The sequence below is a fragment of the Chanodichthys erythropterus genome, chromosome 17 (genome assembly GCF_024489055.1).
Source record: "Chanodichthys erythropterus isolate Z2021 chromosome 17, ASM2448905v1, whole genome shotgun sequence".
Lineage (NCBI taxonomy): Eukaryota > Metazoa > Chordata > Actinopteri > Cypriniformes > Xenocyprididae > Chanodichthys > Chanodichthys erythropterus.
Genome location: NC_090237.1, coordinates 8,456,454 through 8,466,654, shown reverse-complemented (window position 1 = coordinate 8,466,654; position 10,201 = coordinate 8,456,454). Strand labels below are relative to the sequence as shown.

Below are 10,201 nucleotides of genomic sequence, written 5' to 3'. Positions count from 1 at the left end.
AATTGGGTAAACAATCACACAAACATATTTTTCCCCACTTTATTTGTATCTGCATAAATACAAGAATGAAAGTATGTAAACTGAAGTCATATGTTTTTTATTATTTGCTACATAAGTATTTGAAGTTTATTGATGGCTTATATTATAAATGATTATTTATTTCTCAAGGATTAGTCATGGTCATCTCATAGAGAATGTGTTTTTGTTGTCTGTAATTGTCTTCCAGATGTGTGCACAATGGCCAGTCAGAATGCCAGTGGTGATGAGCAGATGCAACTGATCCAAGTCGACCCCGTCCGGAGGAACATTTCACTGGCGCTGACCCAGATCTTTGTGTGGCCCTTCATCTACCTCATCTTCCTCATGCTCTTAATATTCTCCAAGAAAGAGACTTTCAGAACAGAGACACGCTATATATTGTTTGGTCACTCTCTCTTGGTAGACCTAATATTTCTTTGTCTGACAGATTTTGTGGTGCTCTTATCATACAACCTTGTTTTATTACCTCTGCATTTCTGTATCCCCATATGCATGTTGATGGAAGCTATCACAGCATGTGCACCACTGACTATTATAGCCATGTGCGTGGAGCGCTATGTGGCCATTTGCATGCCTCTCCGACATCATGCGATCTCCACCTCTAGAAGAGCTATGATGGTGATTTTAATGATTTGGATCCTGAGCTCCATAAACCCCTTTGTTGACATGTTCATTCTTATCAGCACTGCCTCTCGTGAATACATGTCTCAGCTCACACACTGCCACTATGAGATTATGATTCCGGATAAGATTCGTCATTTTGCCAGGGGTCTGCTGTATATTGTGGGACTTGTGGCTATTTTGATCGTTGAAGTCTTTTGTTATGTAATGATATACCTTGCTGCACGCGCAGCATCTGGTGACAATAAGAAGTCAGCATCAAAAGGGCAGCGCACCATTTCCCTTCACATCCTTCAGCTGTTTTTATGTACTGCCGAGGTGATGTGCCCTTACATTGAGAATGTAGTTTTGGAGTATGATATTCAATCATATCTGACTGTCCGATTTATAAATTTCCTTGCATTTAGTATCACTTCTAGAGCAATAAGTCCTCTCGTCTATGGGTTCAGAGATGAGAAATTCTTTGAAGCTATGGCTTACTATATCAGATGCAAAAACAACACCATTTCATCTGATACAACTAAACAATCATGATTTTCTTTTAGTAAAGTCTTACTACGTTTTTTAAAATGTTTTTAAACATATGATTTTAAAAGGCCTAAATGCATGTCATAAAGTTATTTGTATCATATCACATATTCTTTAGAACATTCCAGTTTTGATTTTAAAAAATGCATTAGAGTGGATATAATATTCCATGCAAAATCATCCAGAGGTTGCATTTGTCTGGCCTGTAAGGTGCCTCTCAGACGCAGTATGTTGTTTAATAGCGACCTCTGTTGGTCCGATTGAGCATTATTTTCTGTACATTATATACAAGTCACAATGTATTAAATGAAAGTCAATTATTTCTGTATAAACACAATCTACAAATAAGGAAAGAAAACACATAGCACATATAGCAAGTGTTTCAGATAGTCTTTTGCATTGACATACAGCAATGTGCACAAATAAACATTGACTCAAACTCAACAAATTTAGATTAGTTGTTTTGTTTTCTAAATGTGTTTCATGTGTAACGTCTGTAATGTTATGCCACCCTGGATGCAGCACATTTTCTTTCTGAGGCCTCTTAGGAAAATATTAATATCAGCAGTTACCACAAGTGTCACATGTCACACCCAATTGAAATAATGAAAAATAATGCAAATACATAACATGAGCAGACTATCAAACCAGTTTATGTAATGCTGTGTGATGCTCATATCTGCTTTAATATAAACACATATTACTCTCAAAATATTTTACACACTATTTCGTAGATATGTTCATTGATATCATCAGATAAGATTTTTACATTACAAAGAAACAGCCCTTATGTATAAACCTAAGTGGTTTTAGCATCTCAAACAAATATCCTAAATGGGTAATGCATCATGCAAATAAAAGTTATAATGCCAAAATGTTTGCTACGTGTCTATAATGTTTTGTGGCCTTTGCATTGCCACTGTGACATGATGCAATCCTGACAAAAACAGCCTTTATTATGATTTCTGTGTATTCTTGAGGTTTGGACCCTGAGCTCTATAAACTCTTTGTTTATGTGTACTTTCTTGTACCACGGCATAAGATAAGTACTTTCTGAGCTCTCATGAGAGGTTTCATCACTTTTTAAGGGGTCTTTTTTGAGTATTTTGAAGCCAAATGGTTTTGTGGGATAGATTTTTTCACCATTAAACATTTACCATACATACAAACTGAACTTTCTATATGCTACAAATATGATAAATGAAATAAAATGATAAATGAAACTTATAACTAAAATTGCATAAATGTCCAAACACAAAAAAATCCATCAGAAATGACTCTAAAATCTTGTGGAAATCCTTCCCAGAAGAGTGGAAAGCAGAGGACCATCTCCATATTAATGTTTATGTATTTAGAATGCGACGTCATTAAAGTCCACGTTGATGTCAGGTATCCCAACACTTTTCCCAATACATTGTTTAGGGTTCCTTTCTTACTGATAAAGTTTCCATATAGTCATGACAACAAGGATAGTCCTGATTAGTTGTCTCACAGCTTGCTATTTGAACATCTTGGTTCAACAACTGTTCAGACCAATTCACTCTGACTTTTCAAAGCTGAAAGATAAGTTATTGGTTGAGGTCGATTGAATTGGTCTTTCAAGAGCTTTCATCAGTTATCTATGAATGTAACCCAAAGACACACTGTATAGCTATGTCACCTCATGTTGCCTTCATACATATATTTTTGCCTACTAAGCTTTTTTTTTTCTTATCATGTGGAGTTGTTTTTCTGCCACACCCCTTTGAGACGTGCAGGCCATGCTCATTAATGGCCTGTGCCTGTTATGTTCTCAATACACATTGTTTTGTGATTGCAAGTGCTGTGGGTCATCATATAGTACTGTAGCCCAACCACTAAGAGTTCACTAGTGTTTACCACAGTATTAGTGCTGACGCAGTGTGCAAATGTACGTCAAACCCTATCTTTCCTTGAACTTAAACCAGTAAAATCAAGATTAAAGGTCCGAATAAACGGATCAATACACCGCATGCAGGGCAGAGTCCTTTAGCAGTATATAAATACTGTTGGGCAGTGTTGTCCACTTAAAACATCGAAGAGCTTTACTTTAAGGCTTAAAGGATACATCTAAATCTATTTTTTATTATTAGTACAAGACTGTAAGGCAATATGCAGGCTTTTAGAAACTGTGGTTTGTGTGCTAGTGGGAGTCTTCTAAAAGGCCGGACCGACTTCCTGGTTGCCCGGAGAAACATGGCAGTGCTGAGACGGAGCGCCGCGTGCGTTCAACTTCTCAAGTAAGATTGCGTGCAATTTTAATGTCGTGGTAGATATGCTGATGTTATTTTTTTTAATTAAGCTCAAGTCTAATTTGTTTTCTTATATCAAAGGGACAAGGTCAATCTGTTGTGCAGCAGCCCCCTTCATCAGCGTCTCCTGCGCCTGCCGGAGGTCGCCAGATCCAATGCAGTCGCGTTCAGTGTCGGCAGCAGCCTCTGTGCGGTTCCCTTCACACAGGTAACCACACGTTTAAATTCTGCATTTACGCTAAAGACATTGAGGAATTGACAAGCTTGTTAAACGCACGCATGGAGAGCTGAGAGCGTGGCAACAAGCTTATTGGGTAGTTTTTAGTTTCACAAATATAAAATAAATACAATAAAAACAAGAGTACAATCCATATACTCTGTAGGGAGAGGCAGAAAACCCAAAGGGCTTATTTAAAGCGTCCGCCTAAAAAATTTATATATATATATATATAAAATAGTAATAATATACTCCAAAAACAAACCATATAAGGTGCATAAAATACATGAAACATCAGTAAACAAAAAAAGCACCATTACAAAGCAGCATTAAAATGATTCTTTATATGTAACATAATAAAGAAGAACATTTTTTCTGCTAGATGGGATAAACCATTCCATAATTTAATACTCCTAAATCGTATAGAGTATTAACCTCTACAAGTGAGAAATTTAGGAAGATGAAAATCTGAGTTAAGTGACAGTGAATCTGTGAATTTACAATCTTAAATTGCTCTGGAATGTTATCTTCACCTGATTATATCTTCTAAATAAAGACACAAATTTGAGAAATGTTCGTATCATAAATGGTAAGAACCTAAAGTTTCTGAAATAGAGAAACAGATGAAGTATATGCATTTGATCGGGTTGCAATCCTAACAAAAGGATCAAGAGTTTTTGAAGAGTAATAGGAAAAGTGCTCACCCAAACTATATTACAATATGAAAGATATGGATAATTAAACTATAGTAAAGAATAAGAAGACACTCTGTAGTAACAAGATGCCTAACCCTCCTTATTATACCAGTGGATTTATGTATTTTTTTGCTCTTGTAATCAGCTGTTCCCTCAGACTGACTTGGGTAAAGTTGGTTTTATATTCGCACATTCGGACATCCGTATTCAATAGCCTTGTTAATCACACTACATTGGACATTCAGCGTACATGCACAAGTAAATATGCCATTAAAACAATACTTGCCTATTTTGATCGACTGTGAAAAATGTTGTAAGTTGACAATCGTTTGTTGTCAATATCAATAGTCTGTTTTTATTACCACTTCAAACCAGAAAAACAGAGATGAATAAAACAGCAATACTTGGGCTGTATGTTCTGTAGGTATAGAAACAGAAAAATATCTATATTCTATATTGTACATAGTTGGATAAAATGTAGTTGTCTGTTTGCACAAAAAAAAAAAAAACATCGAACTTTTGAGACGCTCCCTATGTGGTTTTCCGCACAACATTGGACATTCAGCAAGTAAGTAAGCGATTAAACAATATATGGCCGTTTTGTTCGATTCTGGAAAATGTACAGGTTGAGAATAGTTAGTTGTCAATAGCATGCCATGCTTTGTATTTGCAAATATTCACTTCAAAGCACATATAATTAGACAAATCTTAAACGCGGAAGTCCGAATGTTGGAATATAAAACCAACTTTACCGAAGTCTCAGACTCTCGTCAACAAAAACTACCAATAATTTTGCAGTTGACACTTGAGGCACCTCAATAGTCTCAATTGTAATTTTTGATAAATCCTTAGGGTATAATTTTTTACCACTAAAAAATCAAGCTTACATTAGCGATTCTTTTAAATTTTTTTTTTTTTTTTTTTTTTTTTTTTTTTTGCGAAATGAAATGGTTTTCTTATTGAATTCTGCCTCTTTGCAACTAGTTTGATTTAAGCATAACAAAACAATAAATCTGAAATCTTCCAAAAGCTTATAAAGAGACGTTTTAGTCCAATAACCGGTCTATATGCTTTATTATATATTTACATAATCATCTTTCTCCAAGAATACCACTTTTTACAACAAAACATGTTGAAATTTGCGGTTATGTGAGTCTTATGTGAGTCCGACTTATTTTATATGTGTTGTTGATTCACTAAAAAGAACCGACTCATAAGAGTCGTTAGTCTCGGACTCGCACAACACTGTCTTGTTGATTGGTAAGCTTCTGATTCACTGAAAAGATACAAGCTCATAAGAGTCATTTTCAAAAATATAAATAAATAGAGCGAGATTTTGATCCTGTTCCTTACTATTATTAAGACAAGTGTATAATAAAAGCATCCTCTCTACCTCCAGCAGGTTGAAAACCTCTCGCATGAATCCCTGATTCGTCGGGCATCTTGTCTGGTCACAGACAGTGCCAACACCTACCTCTCTCAGACCACGCTGGCTCTTGTGGATGCCCTCACACAGTATGCAAAGGTAACACTCCATTTTAAAACTATAGTCCGCTCTGTAAAACTTCACAAATGTGATTGATGTCTAAAGTATTATGTTATGTATTTTCTCAGGCACTACATACACTCATTGCCCTTCAGAAGCGATACATTACCTCAATAGGAAAACTGACCCCTGCTGAAGAGGACAACATTTGGCAGGTGATCATTGGCCAGAGAGTGGAGGTAAATTCTGTTCCTTCACATGTTTACTTTTTGTAGAACAAGGTCTGGTTTCGTTTATCTAAGTGTCGTTTACCTTTTTGCAACACCATGATTAGTAGAACTGATTAACAGACCTTGTTGATATTGAAGCAGTTATATCTCATTTCAGAGCTTTCACAGTGTTTCTCCCTTTTGTCAGGTTAGTGATAGATTGGAAGAATGCAAACGATTTGAGTCAAACTGGATCAATGCCATCCACATCTGTGAGTTGTCAGCAGAGGCAGCCTACAATTCAGGTATGTTTATCAATTGTCCTTAATTATTAAACCTATAATCTACTATGCAATCTATTAAAAAAGCACATATGAGATTGATCTGGTCTGTGAATTGATTCAATCCTAATGTTTTTACAGGGGCGGAGCATGCATGCACAGCAACAAAGACTAACCTGCAGGTGGCACAGTCCAAAGTGGAGGAGATTAGAAAGATCTCAAAAGATGCAGAGAAAAAACTGGCTGAGACTAAAGCAGAAGAAATCCAGAGAATGGCTGAATATGCTTCCAGCATTGACATTAATGACCTGGAAGATATTCCAGAGGCGTACCTTCGCGAGGACTAGACAAAATATGAATGGTCTTGAGCTTGCAATTCCGTAGCAGATTTTGATTGAATCCAGAATGCACCTTGATATGAATTTGCAATGAGTATTGGTATGGAAGTCCTGCTTTTGAAGGCCTCATTTAATCAATATATGTGTTCATAACAATAGAACAGGTAAAAGTCCAACAAATGTTTATAAAAGAACTTGTATTACCTGTTAAAGTCGTTAACACATCTTGTAAGATCCATAGATTGCATTGGAAATAACATTGATTTGGTGTTTGTATATATGTATATATTTTTGTATTGTTTATTTTTTTGATGCAATTGCATGCGTGTTAATGCAACATTGAAATTATGTCACAGGATGTTGTGATATTACAATGTATAGTTCTACAAAGTTGCAATAAATCTGTTTTATATTTTTAAGAGATCAACTGTTATTTATTATCTTAATAAATGGAAAATTTATTCAGAACAGTTTTTGCAAAATGTCTGAATTCCTAGAACTTATTTTCTTGAACTGAATTATAGTGCCTTGCTGTTTGGCAATGAATTGATTTCATTCGCACTTAAACTCTTGTTAAATGACATTATTTATTTATTATAAATATTTAAATTACAGTTAAAGATGCTTTCATTTAGTGTTTCATGTAGAAGTTCACATTTTTAACCAACAGAGGGCGATGGCATGCTTTATTATAGGTAAAAATGTTTGGAGAATGATGTCAGAAATAAATATTGTTTATTATTTTAGTCTAATTACAATACAGAAGTCTTTCAGTTATTAACTGTAAAAAGCATGTTGAAGGGACAGTAAAAAATAGATTAGGTTTCTGTAATCATTTATATGACTTTTGTCTAATTTGGTACACGGTAATGGAAGCCTCGGTTATTCACTTTTTTATTGCACTTATATTTTGTGTTTCACAGATGATAACAGAATTATCAGGTGCAAAGAGAGTTATAAAAGCTGATCTTTTTATTTGACACAAAAGTTATTTAATTGTCGGCCTATATTTATTTTATACTGAGTCAAGTTTTTGACCTCTACGAACTTCTTACACTTTATAATAACTACCATTAAAACAATCCATCAATGCTACATTATATAATGTTCTGCAGATCTTTACAAAGTTAGAAAATAATTCTTAAAATGTAAGAAAATTTGATATGTTCTCCATGATTCATGAACTCCACGAAAATATTTGTATGTGCATCAAGTTCCAGAAGTCTTGTTGTATTGGAGGAGTTACATACATTCAGAAGAGGACCACTAAAAATGATTGATTGGTGTAAATGGCACCACTCAGCTGGGGATTTATCACTCTTGGGAAGACATAAATAAAACACAAGGACCATGGAAAGCATGCCCAGCATGGCTTACTCTTTAATCTGAGTGAACTGGGCGGCATCTCCCAGCACCCCATTGAGCCAAGCCATTCCAATATTTCTAGTTTTGTAATGTTACAAGGAAGATCGTAGCCAATTAAGTTGAGGAATTCGCAGTTTAGACTATTTGAATAAACAGCATATGTGAGCCTATTAAATATCTTTATGGATTAAAAGGATAGTTCACCCCAAAAAAATGAAAATTCTGTCATCATTTACCCACCCTCAAATTGAGAGAGAGAAAATACTATGGAAGTGAATGGGGTCCATCAACTGTTTGGTTACCAACATTCTTACAAATATCTTCTTTTGTGTTCAGCAGAAGAAAGAAATTCATACAGGTTTGGAACAACTTTAGGGTCAGTAAATGATAACACAGTTTTCATTTTTGGGTGAACTATACCTTTAAATGAGCTTTAAATATCCCGGGACACTCTTTCGCTTTTGACTTTGCGCAGCCTTATTTTTTCCATTAATGCAAAGATGTTGCTATTATAATCGCATCAATCAGTTTCTCTGAACGAGTGCAAATGCTAACTGCATCGCAAAGCTCTGCTTTTTGACGGGTGTATTTTTAGTCGGAAACCGCTGCTGCTGGACTGAAGGTACCGCCCACGCGCGGTTCGGCTGCTGTGGATCAGACAGACACCCGAGTTGATTCAACAAGGAGGAACTCACTACTGCAGTCAGAAACCATGGCAGAGGAAGTAAGACACATCTTTGGGAATAGCACGTTTTGCAGTGGGCTACTACCTTTCCTCGTACTTCTGTTGAGCGTCTGCACCGGTGGGTACTTTATCTTTTGCAGGATGATAACAAGTCATCTTGAATTGGACTTACCTTAAAGTTAATGTACCTAGCGAGCTGGGGATCGGATGGCTGCTCTTGTGTGCCTGTGTAAAAATGTTCCGTTAGCTGTTAAAGTTCAAATGAACTGTTATTAAACTAACAATAAGCTGTTCATTTTTTTTTTTATTTTATTTAACCTTAAGATATGCTTAGTTTGGTGAAACTTACACAAACAGAGTCCAAGTACTTCCTATATTAATATCTTTAATACACTTTAATTTGCATGATTTATTTTCTTATAATTTAATATTACTGGGTAAAATTCTTTTACAAAACAGTTTTTGTGAGTTTTATATATGATATACAAAATCAGTTTATAGTTTTTCTACCTTTTGTATTGCAAATATTTCACATTATTAGACTTTTAATTAATAGCAACATGGCTTTAATTTACTTTAAAGATGCATTTAGTAATTTTTTGGCTAGTAAAATGTTTTACACAATTGTTATAAATTAATAGAATTTTTCCTTTTTGTAAAGAAATATCACTGTCATACTGATACAACAAACTTAATGCATCCAGGCTGGTATAGGTGTCAGTATAAAGTTTCAATAGTCTATTAAAGTAGTAAACAGTGAATGAGGGTATAGGGGGCTAGAGAACTAAACATAAAAAGAAAAAAAAAAAAATTAAATTACTATGTGCATCCCAGGCTGTGTCTGAAATCGCCCCCTATACCCTCATTCACTATTTACTACTTTAGGATATTTTTTTCTATATATCCTAATTATTGTTAATATGTAATTAATTTTTCCAGGAGCTCATTGCTTCTACCTTCAGTTAAACTGCTAACAGTGATTGTAAATTAATTGCCTAAATGATTACATTATTTGCTAACTGCATTCTTTAAATTGTAATGCTGACATGCATTTTCTGCTTTGAAACGATATGTATTGTGAAAAGCACTATAAACATAAATGTGAATTGAATTGAACTACTTTAGTCCACTAATATAGTTCACTTGAGTGCACTTGAATGTCCACTATTGTTTTGGACACCACTACAAACGTCTGTCCCCTCAAATAGTGCCCTATTTAAGGGCATAGGGGGCGATTTTGGACACAGCCCCAGTTTGTTTACTTATGCACTATGTCATTTTGTGAGTAGTGGGAGTAGTTTGTTCACACTTAAAAATTCCAAAAAGAAAAAGCACACTTCAAATACACGGATGATGCATGTAATTAGCCAAAAAACGCATGTTAAACACTTCTTGCACTCAACTGTTGCAGCTTTCCTTAGGTAGTGGAGGGGTAGGAGCTATCAGACTTCTGGATGACAGAATAAC

The 10,201-nt window shown here is 35.1% G+C and overlaps 3 protein-coding genes across 4 annotated transcripts in view; all 3 read left to right on the top strand.

The window, feature by feature from the left end:
* The first annotated feature begins 237 nt into the window (after nucleotides 1–237).
* LOC137005385 (odorant receptor 131-2) lies at nucleotides 238–1,194 on the top strand. The gene has a single exon (XM_067366244.1). It carries the CDS (start codon nucleotides 238–240, stop codon nucleotides 1,192–1,194), a length of 957 nt encoding a protein of 318 aa, XP_067222345.1.
* Nucleotides 1,195–3,205: 2,011 nt separating this feature from the next.
* Nucleotides 3,206–7,161, top strand: diabloa (diablo, IAP-binding mitochondrial protein a). 2 transcript variants are annotated; one of them, XM_067365115.1, is made up of 6 exons: nucleotides 3,206–3,446; nucleotides 3,540–3,666; nucleotides 5,773–5,895; nucleotides 5,985–6,095; nucleotides 6,274–6,370; nucleotides 6,488–7,161. In XM_067365115.1, the coding sequence occupies exons 1-6, from the start codon at nucleotides 3,319–3,321 to the stop codon at nucleotides 6,691–6,693; spliced, it is 792 nt and encodes a 263-aa protein (XP_067221216.1). In that variant the 5' UTR covers nucleotides 3,206–3,318; the 3' UTR covers nucleotides 6,694–7,161. The 2 variants fall into 2 exon arrangements, with proteins under 2 accessions (XP_067221216.1, XP_067221215.1); XM_067365114.1 differs by having other exon boundaries at nucleotides 3,214–3,446; nucleotides 5,770–5,895; nucleotides 6,488–7,155.
* A 1,564-nt stretch (nucleotides 7,162–8,725) lies between these two features.
* Nucleotides 8,726–10,201, top strand: part of nectin3a (nectin cell adhesion molecule 3a) — a 50,325-nt gene continuing 48,849 nt past the window's right edge. The window contains exon 1 of the mRNA XM_067365641.1: nucleotides 8,726–8,852. Within this exon, the coding sequence (XP_067221742.1) occupies nucleotides 8,762–8,852 (91 nt within the window). The 5' untranslated portion in view covers nucleotides 8,726–8,761. The remainder of the gene's footprint in view (nucleotides 8,853–10,201) is intronic.

Bases quoted from the DNA above. Each gene is read 5' to 3' on its own strand.
- LOC137005385 (XM_067366244.1), top strand. From the start codon at position 238: ATGGCCAGTCAGAATGCCAGTGGTGATGAGCAGATGCAACTGATCCAA.
- diabloa (XM_067365114.1), top strand. From the start codon at position 3,319: ATGCAGGCTTTTAGAAACTGTGGTTTGTGTGCTAGTGGGAGTCTTCTA. The intron at 3,667-5,769 runs GTAACCACACGT...CTCTACCTCCAG, and splicing joins GTGCGGTTCCCTTCACACAG to CAGGTTGAAAACCTCTCGCA. The intron at 6,096-6,273 runs GTAAATTCTGTT...CCCTTTTGTCAG, and splicing joins TCATTGGCCAGAGAGTGGAG to GTTAGTGATAGATTGGAAGA.